Here is a 12,981-nt window from a genome sequence, read left to right on the forward strand (position 1 = left end):
ATCTTAAACTAAAAGGAAGGATAAATATTTAGGCAAACCAAGTCCAGTAGAAGATCACAATATAGACAAATGACCTCCTTCTTAATCGAACTTTCTGAAGATATGTCTGAATTTGATATTTTCTTTGGTCATATATAAAAATATATTCACAATTCAGCAATCAGTTAATGTAGAAAAAAGGCTTCACACCACACAGATATTTTTTTAGCACCATAAAATCTAGCATAGAGTTTTACATGTAGTAGGAACTAAAAATATTTGTTAACTGGTTATATCATTCCCTGGTGGCTCAGACGGTAAAGTGTCTGTCTACAATGTGGGAGACCCGGGTTCAATCCCTGGTTTGGGAAGATCTCCTGGAGAAGGAAATGGCAACCTGATCCAGTATTCTTGCCTGGAAAATCCCATGGATGGAGGAGCCTGGTAGGCTACAGTCCACGGGTCACAAAGAGTCGGACACGACTGAGCGACTTCACTTTATATCTCTAGCCAAAATGTTGTGTTTTGAAACAAAAGTAATTAGGGCCATAAAAGCAAGTTAAAAGTACAATAATATTACATATTATTTTTCCTTTCTGTTTTTTAAAAATTATTTGTTCTCTTTGTTTTCCGTTTCACAGTTGATGTATAAGTTTATTTTTAAATAGGGATTTTTAAGTTTTTATGTTCATGAACCAATGGAAACGATTTCCAGTGATGAGACAGTTTCTTAAAGTTGTTTCAAAAGGCCCTAAAACCTTTGGCTAGTTGGAAAGTCTTTTTGTTCTAACTGGCAAATCATAAATACAGATAAGACTTAATTTCATAAATTCTCATTAGATGTTTGAATTATAACAATAAGTAGGTATAAAACATGTGTGATTAAAATGAGTTTACCACAGTTTAAATAAATACTTTCAATATGAGAAATTCAAGATTATATTAATTCCAGCTAGTCTTTGTTTCTAATTGAGAATCTGCCTTAACAGATGCAAACCAGTCAATCCTAAAGGATATCAACCCTGAATATTCAATGGAAGGACTGATGCTTAAGCTCCAATACTTTGGCCACCTGATGTGAAGAGCTGACTCACTGAAAAAGACCCTGATGCTGGGAAAGATTGAGGGCAGGGGGACAGAGGATGAGATGGTTGGATGGCATTACTGACTCAATGGACATGAGTTTGAGCAAACTGTGGGAGATAGTGAAGGACAGGGAAGACTGGTAAGCTAAAGTTCATAGGGTTGCAAAAAATTGGACATGACTTAGAGTTAACAACAACAAGAAGGGTATATGGAGTAAGTAAAAGAGTAAAAGAACATGCACACAAAAAGAAATACAGGCCCTGCAAATAAAAGATAAAAAATCTTGCACCTTAACAAAGGGATTAAAATATTTAAACAAATTATAGGGAGTTTCCGTACTTGTCCAATGTTATTTTGTTAGAGCTTATATCTGATATGGACAATTCTAGTTCATGGTAGAGTTCTGCATAGCTCTAAAACAAATTTACTCCTCCTAAAGGAAATCCCTCTTTGCCAGAAAATGAAGATAATTGGTGCCCTCAGCGTCAGCTTTCTTTATTTTATGCTGTGACATTCTACTGAAACCATTAGTAGAAGCCTGAGCAGCTAGTGATGAGATGCTCCAGTTGCTTCCAGTAATCCAATAGCATTCTCTTCTGGCAGATTAGCCAATCACAACTAAGAACTCAGAGTATGTACTATTATTACCCCAATATTATAGATACGGAAGCTGAGGCACAGGGCAATTAAGATCACAGAGCTAGTAAATGACAGAGCCAGACAATCTGGCTGTACTTCAGGGCTATTAACTACTCACTATGAGCTGAATTGTGTCTCTGTTCAAATTCATATGTTGAAGCCCTAACACTCAGTACCTTAGAATGACTATATTTGGAGGTAAGGCCTTTAAAGAGGTAATTAGGTTAAATGGGGCAATTAGGGTGGGTCCTAATCCAGTATAACTGGTGTCCTTTTAAGAAGAAGAGATCAGGACATAGACATGCATGGAGGAAAGACCACATGAAGACAGAGGGAGAAGACAGCTTTCTACAAGCCAAAGAGAGAGGCCTCAGGAAGAATCCAACCCTGGTGACATCCAGATCTCAGATTTCTAGCCTCTTCTAGACTATGAAGAAATAAATTTCTATTGTTTAAGTCACTCAGTCTATGATATTTGTATACTACTACACTGTATAGTATACTCATTACCATATTCATGGTAATGAGGGCCAGTAGAGGCAGTGTCATTGGTAAGCATCCACTGGCAATTTTCTAAGCAGATGGTTTAAGTTTAAAATGAAAATTTTTGAGTTGTTTATATTTGATGGTGATATATTCACATTCAAAATACTAAAAGTATAAAAGAGCCTAGCTCTATCACTTAGTAGCTCCTATAAATTGCATTTACCCAGTTCCTTTCTGGGCTCAACCAACATTAGTTGATTTTCACGTGTCCTTCTAGAGATATTCTGTGCATATAAAAACAGTTATGTACATATATGTTCATATATTCCCATCAGTTTCTTATTATAAACACCATTTAATCTCCTACATTTTTTTCACAGAAATATCTTGGAAACTGACTTTATATGGAGAGATTTAATTAAAGATTGCTTCTTTTGAATTGCAATCTGAGTTCTAGATATAATCTTTACTTACATTTTACAAACAGGAGAAGATGGAAATGTCTGAAGTTCTGCACATAATGAATTCACCGAAGAATGGTGGTTTGTTGGGTCTAGACGAGTTAATGGCATTTCTAACTCTTCTGGAATATATAAAAATCAATCAAAATCATGTTATATAAACATTGAATAAATATGTATAATTCGTGACTTTTGTAAGCAACTATTATGTTCAATCATTCTGTTACAACAAAAATTTTCAATCGAAATAAATTTGGGTTATTTGAAATACAAAATAACAGTTTTAAATTTCCATCTATATAAAGGACTACACATATATCACATGGTATCTCAACTATGATAATGGTGATTTTTAAAAAAATACAATGATAACTGAACTTTATTAAATTTACCATTTAAGATAAATTCTAAGACTTTATGTGTAATAATGTTTTAAATTCTGACAACTAATACTGTCAGGACTTAGGACACAGTGCTATTTTTATCTCTGTACTAAATACTGGTGATGTTAAGCAAACAGTATTAATAGAGAGTAATTCTTCACCTTAAAATGTCTGGAGACTAGGTGGGCTAGCACAAAATTATATTTTTATAGAGTGGGTTTGAAAAAATAATGATCATTTATGATACAAAGCCAATGTGTTTCTATCACTCTCATAAATAAAACAGCATACTTCCAAATAGATGATTAATTTGATCCAGATAAAAATGTAACTAACAGTATTGTCAGCACAGTTCAAAAGCAACATAGTCTGGCATTACAGTGGAATAAAAGATGATTCTGACCTTCCAAATTTGGTAAGACAGTAATATTAACAATAATGATAGGATTGCTTTGGGTATTAAAAAGTTAAATTTATAAAACTGTAATAACGGTCAGCAAGATTGTTAATATTGAGGTAAAATTTTATTCAGTTCAGTTCAGTTCAGTCGCTCAGTCATGTCCGATTCTTTGCAACTCCATGAACTGCAGCATGCCAGGCCTCCTTGTCCATCACCATCTCCCAGAGTTCACTCAAACTCACATCCATCGAGTCGGTGATGCCATCCAGCCATCTCATCCTCTGTCGTCCCCTTCTCCTCCTGCCCCCAATCCCTCCCAGCATCAGAGTCTTTTCCAATGAGTCAACTCTTCGCATGAGGTGGCCAAAGTACTGGAGTTTCAGCTTTAGCATCATTCCTTCCAAAGAACACCCAGGGCTGATCTCCTTTAGAATGGACTGGTTGGATCTCCTTGCAGTCCAAGGGACTCTCAAGAGTCTTCTCCAACACTACAGTTCAAAAGCATCAATTCTTCAGTGCTCAGCTTTCTTCACAGTCCAACTCTCACATCCATACATGACCACTGGAAAAACCATAGCCTTGACTAGATGGACCTTTGTTGACAAAGTAATGTCTCTGCTTTTCAATATGCTATCTAGGTTGGTCATAACTTTTCTTCCAAGGAGTAAGCGTCTTTTAATTTCATGGCTGCAGTCACCATCTGCAGTGATTCTGGAGCCCAGAAAAATAAAGTCTGACACTGTTTCCACTCTTTTCCCATCTATTTCCCATGAAGTGATGGGACCGGATGCCATGGTCTTTGTTTTCTGAATGTTGAGCTTTAAGCCAACTTTTTCACTCTCCTCTTTCACTTTCATCAAGAGGCTTTTGAGTTCCTCTTCACTTTCTGCCATAAGGGTGGTGTCATCTGCATATCTGAGGTTATTGATATTTCTCCCGGCAGTCTTGATTCCAGCTTGTATTTCTTCCAGCCCATCGTTTCTCATGATGTACTCTGCATATAAGTTAAATAAGCAGGGTGACAATATACAGCCTTGACGTACTCCTTTTCCTATTTGGAACCAGTCTGTTGTTCCATGTCCAGTTCTAACTGTTGCTTCCTGACCTGCATATAGGTTTCTTAAGAGGCAGGTCAGGTGGTCTGGTATTCCCATCTCTTTCAGAATTTTATTACTGAACTATAAAATTATAAGATTTCTGCTTTTAATATTAATGCTATTTCCTTCACTCCTCTTCTTCAATCTTTGTAACTCCCCTCTATATATTATTCAATTTTGATGCTAGAAGGATGTTAATGATAGGAACAAATGTAAGGGATAGATAAAAGAACTTGGTTTGCAATAATCAAGTTTTAAACATGAAAACTGTCTTTTAGTAGACTTTATAAGTGAATGTATTGTACTTTTACATCATATATAGATATCCCCTGATAAACTCAGTGGTTTATTCAAAATTTCTACCTGGTTGGCTGTACTCTGTTTCATATTGATTTTGAATGGCCATAATTTCTATGGAGCTGCATTTTATATCCTCAAGGTCAACTCCATGCTTGATAGTAAGATCTGAAAAGACAAAAAAAAGGAAGTCTATTATCAGCAAAAGTACTATGATATTCAGTCAGTTTAGTCGCTCATTCGTGTCAACTCTTTGGGACCCCATGAATTGCAGCACGCCGGGCCTCCCTGTCCATCACCAACTCCCGGAGTTCACCCAGACTCACGTCCATCGAGTCAGTGATGCCATCCAGCCATCTCATCCTCTGTCTTCCCCTTCTCCTCCTGCCTCCAATCCCTCCCAGCATCAGAGTCTTTTCCAATGAGTCAACTCTTCGCATGAGGTGGCCAAAGTACTGGAGTTTCAGCTTTAGCATCATTCCTTCCAGTTTTCTGTAATCTTGTTCATTCCTTAGTGAACTGTTCATTCCTCAGTTCATTCCTCAATGACTCCTCTGAGGAGTCATTTAGTCACCATTAGAGCTAAGTAAGAAGGCAATGGTACCCTACTCCAGTACTCTTGCCTGGAAAATCCCATGGACGGAGGAGCCTAGTAGGCTGCAGTTCATGGGGTCACTAAGAGTCGGACACGACTGAGCGACTTCACTTTCACTCTTCACTTTCATGCATTGGAGAAGGAAATGGCAACCCACTCCAGTGTTCTTGCCTGGAGAATCCCAGGGATGGGGGAGCCTGGTGGGCTGCCGTCTCTGGGGTCGCACAGAGTCGCACACGACTGAAGCGACTTAGCAGCAGCAGCAGCAGCAGCAGAGCCAAGTAAGAAGCTTCCCTATTGGCTCAGTTGGTAAAGAATCTGCCTGCAATGCAGGAAACTGCCTGCAATACAGGATACCGGGTTTGATCCCTGGATTGGGAAGTCTCCCTGAAGAAGGAAGCGGCAACCCACACTCCACTATTCTTGCCTCGAAAACCCCATGGACAGTGGAACCTGGCAGACTACAGTCCATAGGGTTGCAAAGAGCCAGACACAACTGAACGACTAAACTATCACCATCAGGGCCAAGTAAAGGCTGAGAGTGTAACACCACAGTCATTCAATAAAGTAACTTGTGCTTTCCATTAGCATTCATAGATTTGTATCCTTCTAAAAAGCCCATGGGCTACCTGTGGTTTTGAGCTTTGCTAGATGTTCAAATTCTAGTATAAATTTGATCCATTTACTCAGGTTGCCTTTTCGTAACCTTGCTTGACTTACACGCTGAGCAGTAATCCCCTTGATTTAGTCTTGTCTGCAAGAATGCTTTCAAGTATGTTGATGGCAAGCATCCCTATTTTCAATGGAATCACAAATCCCCCTTCACTCTTTCCTAGTATTATATATCTTTGATTATTTCAATTGGAATTTATAAGAGGAGCATTAAATATGTGGGCTCAAATTATATTAGAAGACTTCAACAATATTTACTATGTTTAACTAGGAAGAAACCATCTAAATTCCAGGTTATGACTCTCCCAGTCATCTGATCCATGAATCATAACCTTACTGTGAGTCTCTAAAGTCAGCATACAAGTTGTTAACATTTTGTCACTGTTAAATAACTCAAAAAATTAATATAGCCATATGTGCTTTAGCTCTATTTGTATAATTACCTTGAAATAGTTTAATTTGAGACATTTTAAGCGTGTAAGTATACAAAGAGAAGACAATGAGAAAAGAGTTTTATCAATAATAATTTTGAGATTTTTTGTTGTCTAAACTTACAGGAAACTTTTTAAAAATCTGAAGGTTCAGAAAAGGTTTAATGAACAAGAACTTTTGTAACAAACATTATTAAGAAGTTCTAACAAGTAATAGATTTTTGGGAGGCCTTTTGAAATTATGTTTTAATTTTGACATAATTATAGATTCATGTGGAATTATAAAAATAATGTACAGAGATTTCATGTAAAAGGGTAACATCTTGCAAAACTTTGTACAACATCACAATCAGTATACTAACACTGAAGTTGGACATAGAACATCTCTATCACCATGATTCCAAATGTTGCCCTTTTATATTCAAACACACCCATTTAATTCTCACCTGTTTTGGAAAGGTTTTCATTTTCATCTGCATAATTTATTATTTCTGGCATTAAGTTTAATGACTCTTTCAGTTCTGAGAGTGATGGAATATCAACTTCTTGTTTGTGGCTTATAGGTACTAACAATTCACATTCAAGCAAAGTTGATGACTAAAATAATATATAGGTAAGACAAGTTTTTAGTGAGACTTTCCAAATAAATATTTCTGAGTTCATAAAAAGATACATTTGCTTAATTGGTGTAATTTAAAAACTAAATCCACACTCAAAAATTTTAATGCTCAGCAGACATTTTATTTTAAAAGGAAGTCTAGCAGCCAAAAAAAATATATTACAAGCAATTTTCTGTCTGAATAAAATCCTTCATGGCCACTGTTTCCATTAGTGATGTACAATATCCTTAGATACAGAAATATTTTCTTTTGTGTTAGTAACATTTCAAAATTCTAAGTTAAAGCAATCACTGCAGCAAATGAGAGTTGGTGAATGGAGTAAAAAGAGTAGGTGAAATGGAATGGATTTTTACTGCATTTCATAGAGTTTGTTTCTCTCTCATTCCAACAGAACTGGATTCTTCAACACGTGAGACTATATATGCATAGCTCTCAGAATTAACAGGGGAAGAAGAAGGAGACTGGAGAAAAGGAGCTAACAGGTGAATTAATATTTTTACCATGTGTGTTAAAGTTTTTGTTTGTAAAAAATAGAAACCTTTAAATGCCTTAAGACCAATGTACATATAACCTCTTAGTGTCCTATACCAGGTATATTGATTAAAATTATTGGGAGAGGTTTTAAAATTCCCCATACCTGGGATGCACACCAGACCAATTAGATCAGAATACATCTGAATAGGACCCAGGCTTCAGAATTTTATTAAAATTTATCAAGTAATTTCAATGCATAGCTAAGGTTTAGACTGCTATCTCTGAAGTATATTTGACTCTTTAATTGATACATGTTCAACCCATTATCAAGTTTTTTAACTTGACAACAGTAGATGGCCAATTGTATTACTACAACTTATAAAAGTATGATTTACTAACTTTAGTTTAAAAATTACTGAAAGCAAATACTACAGCTTCATTTAAACCTACTGTATCTTTCAGTTTCTCCTGACAAAAGTCCTCTTTATCCATGTAAAAATCTTCTTCCACCAAACATTTTACATCTCCTTGAAGAGAGAAACACTCCCTTAACAAAAAATAAAACATTAAATTAGTGTTTACTTTTTAGTAAGGTACATACCAAATGTAGTTAGTCAAAACATATAGTGATTAAAATTAGACTTGAGGTAATAATAAAATACCATGATTGATAGCATCTAGACTTGTGAACATACAAAGAATATTTTCTCCTCTTAAAAATATTTACGACACTGGGCAATTAAGTACCTGAAAAATTTAGCTTCTGTGGGGATCTGTGCTTTGAAATCTGGCAAGGGATCCTTTACTAAAAATAGTTTTAGCCTACTCAACAGAGTGTGCAAAGTTGGTAGCTGACTTTTATAGGCCGTCAAATAATTTACAAAAACTATTTCTTCATCAATGGACAAATCTGAAAATAAACAAGAAATATAACAGAATAAGAACAAATCTAAAAGTTATACAAAAGGATCTAGGTAATTACTGTAGTCAGCCATTGATACAGTTGGGGTTGACAAACACATTTTATTTATTTAGTTATTTAAGGAATGGTCGATGTACAATATTATGTAAGTTACAGGTATATAATACACTGATTCACAATTTTTAAAGGTTATACTCTACCTATAGTTTGGAGAAGGAAATGGCAACCCACTCCAGTATTCTTGCGTAGAGAATCCCGTGGACAGAGGAGCCTAGTGGGCTGCTGTCCATAGGGTCGCACAAAGTCGGACATGACTAAAGCGACTTAGCATGCGTGCATGCATTGGAGGAAGAAATGGCAACCCACTCCAGTGTTCTTGCCTGGAGAATCCCAGGGACAGAGGAGCCTGGTGGGCTGCCATCTATGGAGTCGCACAGAGTCGGACACGACTGAAGCGACTTAGCAGCAGCAGCAGCTACCTATAGTTATTAAAAATATTGGCTCTGTTCCCCCCTGTTGTACAATGTATCGTTGTAGCTTATTTTATCCATAATAGTCAAACATATTTTAAAGTCTTTAGTTCTTCATTGTACTGTGCAAATAAATCATGTAGCATGGGACTGGTATAGACGTAGCAGCTCAGTAAAATTTAACATGGTTTAGTACAGGGCATGGCAACTCACTCCAGTATTCTTGCCTGGAGAATTCCATGGACAGAGAAAGCTGGTGAGCCACAGTCCATGGGGTCGCAGAGTCGGACCCAACTGAGTGACTAACACTTTCACACTCAGTACACTGAGTAGGGCTTCCCTGTAGCTCAAATGGTAAAGAATCTGCCTGCAATGCAAGATACCCAGGTTCCATCCCTGGGTTGGAAAGATCCCTTGGAGAAAGAAATGGCTATACACTCCAGTATTCTTGTCTGGAGAATCCCCTGAACAGAGGAGCCTGGTGGGCTTCAGTCCATGGTGTCACAAAGAGTCAGACATGACTCAGCAATCAATTAAGCACAGTACAGTACACTGAGTAGTAACCAAATATCCTGAAAGAGTTGTAAGGGCTCATATTTTTTTCCCCCAATAAAATTAATGTAATCAATGGAGGAAGCTATCTTGTGGTCTTATGCCTCAAACTAGTTAGTTAGCCTTAGCAAGACTGTAAAGAGATAAAAGCATTTGACTTTTGCTGATCCCAGTCTTTGCTTCTCTACATTATTTTATCTCGTAAGGTCTCCAATTCATCTCCAGATACTCATACTAGGGACTGGAGATGGTCTAAAAAGCCTACAAATGAGACCAACTCTGATTCTAGCACTCTAAAGTCGTTCAAACACATTTGTTATAAAATTAACTACAATGAAAGCTATATAGCAAAGTATCTACTAGAGAAGCGTGATATAGCTTACATGTTAGAAAACACGACTGCTTCGTGTTGTGTTTGAAACACAGGTTTGAAACAGGTTTCATGTTCAAAACCTGAAACACAGGCTTCTCCTCTCCTCACTCTATCTATCATGTTTGAATCACTTTAGAATCTTAGCTAACATAGCATCAGTGCTTTAGCAGTTTCTAGGCCCAGGGATGGAAGGGGGAGCAAAGGTCTTTTTTTCTGGGCAGTGGCCTTTCAGTTAAGTAATTTTAAATGGTATGAGAGAAGGGTAGTATGAAGTGAGGTCTCCCCTGACCAACTATTTGATACATCATTGGTACACATGTACTTAATAAATACATGGTGTAGAGTAGGCAGGCCAAGACCATGCCTTTGCCTGGTGCTAACTTAAAATACCAAAAGAGAAATTGTTATGTAAATTATCCTCCTAAGAGATTGTTTATCAGAACTTGTTAAGTTCCCGACAATCCTGTGGCTGAGAACATCCCATGATACGCCAGAGAAAGTTGGTCAATCAGCACCATGTCTAAGCAAGCTTTAGCTGAGATAATTAAAGAAGGTTCATTAGTACATCCATTCTTTAAATATTAATGAAGTCATATTAATTGTAAAGACTCAAAAATCATTCATTTATATCCCCATCTCCACTTCCATTTTGAAACACTGACCCTCTAGCTGTCTTTCCTTCCTAAAGGCTCATCCTAGTACTTCTGGGAGTACCATGGGGACACCTCATTAGTTTTGAGGTCTTTTTTTCCTAACCATTCTGTTTTGTTGAGCCACCTGAGGGCAGCATCACACCACAACCGATGTTCTTTTTACCTGTACAAAGGTTTTAACAGAGGTGCTACTTCCTTACATTCTTATGGCTATACGCATACCCTGGATTTCTTACCTTATTACACTAGTATATGTACCAATACAGATATGAGGAGACTGCTTTCCTCTACTGTAGAGGAGTGTTAGGTTGTCATGAGGAAACAAAATTTTGGCTAGTTAGCTATGAAAAAAAAGCAAAAAGGAGATCTACTGACAGGAGAGGATGGGGTTATTCTTGGCAGAAAACCCAATACAATGAAATGAAAACAATTGAGTTCACTAAACTGATAAAAACTATAAAATCAATGGTTTTCAAATTCATATACATACATACATACATACATATATATATATATATATATATGAACCTAGTCAAAAATTACTGGAAAAACGTGTTCATTATGGCCACAAACATACAAATATTGAGAAATAAACACCAGAAGTGTGTCGAATGTCTATGGAAGATACCGTAAAACGTTACCGAGGATCATTACCAATAAACAGAAGCAAAAACAACAAAACTTGAAGAAAAGGCAAAATAAACCATTTTCCTGGCTAAAAAAGGTTAACTACGGTAAAATTAAAAAGTTTCAATTTCTCATAATAGCCAAGACATGGAAGCAACCTAGATGTCCATCAGCAGATGAATGGATAAGAAAGCTGTGGTACATATACACAATGGAGTATTACTCAGCCATTAAAAAGAATACATTTGAATCAGTTCTAATTAGGTGGATGAAACTGGAGCCTATTATACAGAGTGAAGTAAGCCAGAAGGAAAAACATAAATACAGTATACTAACGCATATATATGGAATTTAGAAAGATGGTAACAATAACCCGGTGTACGAGACAGCAAAAGAGACACTGATGTATAGAACAGTCTTATGGACTCTGTGGGAGAGGGAGAGGGTGGGAAGATTTGGGAGAATGGCAATGAAACATGTAAAATATCATGTAGGAAACGAGTTGCCAGTCCAGGTTCGATGCATGATGCTGGATGCTGGGGGCTGGTGCACTGGGACGGCCCAGAGGGATGGTATGGGGAGGGAGGAGGGAGGAGGGTTCGGGATGGGGAGCACATGTATACCTGTGGCGGATTCATTTTGATATTTGGCAAAACTAATACAATTATGTAAAGTTTAAAAATAAAATAAAATTAGAGAAAAAAAAAAAAAAGTTTCAATTTCTCAAGAAGTCTGTCTTGGAATTTGGAAAACTGATTACAAAGTAAATCTGGAAGAATACAGATGTGAGAGTAGGGGGGAAAAGACTATTAATACATGTTATATTTGTATATTAAATAGTTAAAACTGTATGATATTGACACAATAATAGGCAAGTCAGTAAAACATACTAGAATATCCAGAAACAAAGTATAATTTGGATAAGGATTTGGCATATAATGTAAGTGACATTTCTAATCAATGGGGAAAGCAAAGAGGATTCCCCAAATAATACTGGGACCACTGCCAAAACATTTGGGATTTTTAAAAAATTTTACTTTTAATCATATTCTAAAATCTTAAAGGAAACTTTAAGTAAAAATATAAATAAATATTTATTTACTACAAGGAAGAATTTTCTAAGTATAAAAACAAGTATGATAGAAATCATAAAGGGAATGGTTAGGTTCAGGTTAAATATATTTGGGGTTATTAATACCATTGATATATAAAGATAAAATACAAGAATAAAAAAAGAGACAAAAAGAATCATTTCACAAAATAAAAATATGCAAATGAACACTGAATACCAATAATTTTAAAAATGCAAGTAAAAATATGATTTTTTGCCAGTCACAATTGGATAAACATTTTACAACATCAGATTTAGAATATAATTTGGATTAAACATATTTTTAAGTATTACTTACTGTAAATTCATAAAAACTGAGTGAACTTCCTGACCTAACACTGCAACTATTTTATCTCCACGTTGAATTATGGTTTCACATAAATTAGATAAGATTGAAAATCTTCAGAATAAATGGGAAAATAAAATATAACTATCACTTAATAATCTAATAATTTAATGTTATACCAGATTGTCATATCATCAAATCGCTAAAGAGATGCTAATATCACTATAGCAATATGTTGTGAGCAACCTTTGATGAAACCTCTGAGGCTATTTTGAAGCCCAGTACACTTAAACTCCAAAAACAACTAAATTACAAAAAGGAGATTAATATGAAAGAAAATATTTTGCTAATGTGGCAAAGCTTTGAA

At 36.1% G+C, this 12,981-nt stretch overlaps 1 protein-coding gene and 1 long non-coding RNA gene across 2 annotated transcripts in view; one reads left to right on the plus strand and one right to left on the minus strand.

The window, feature by feature from the left end:
- The window catches only part of SHOC1 (shortage in chiasmata 1), an 84,775-nt gene that overhangs the window by 55,973 nt on the left and 15,821 nt on the right, over nucleotides 1–12,981 (minus strand). Inside the window, exons 5-9 of the mRNA XM_059889524.1 lie at nucleotides 8,368–8,530; nucleotides 8,071–8,167; nucleotides 6,973–7,123; nucleotides 4,895–4,996; nucleotides 2,665–2,773 (exon numbers count right to left, since the gene is read on the minus strand). Coding sequence (XP_059745507.1) covers nucleotides 2,665–2,773; nucleotides 4,895–4,996; nucleotides 6,973–7,123; nucleotides 8,071–8,167; nucleotides 8,368–8,530 — 622 coding nt within the window. The remainder of the gene's footprint in view (nucleotides 1–2,664; nucleotides 2,774–4,894; nucleotides 4,997–6,972; nucleotides 7,124–8,070; nucleotides 8,168–8,367; nucleotides 8,531–12,981) is intronic.
- The window catches only part of LOC132346008 (uncharacterized), a 63,540-nt gene that overhangs the window by 8,727 nt on the left and 41,832 nt on the right, over nucleotides 1–12,981 (plus strand). Inside the window, exon 2 of the long non-coding RNA XR_009495683.1 lies at nucleotides 7,538–7,628. This is a non-coding gene — a long non-coding RNA (uncharacterized lncRNA). The remainder of the gene's footprint in view (nucleotides 1–7,537; nucleotides 7,629–12,981) is intronic.

This window comes from Bos taurus, chromosome 8 (assembly GCF_002263795.3).
Source record: "Bos taurus isolate L1 Dominette 01449 registration number 42190680 breed Hereford chromosome 8, ARS-UCD2.0, whole genome shotgun sequence".
NCBI lineage: Eukaryota > Metazoa > Chordata > Mammalia > Artiodactyla > Bovidae > Bos > Bos taurus.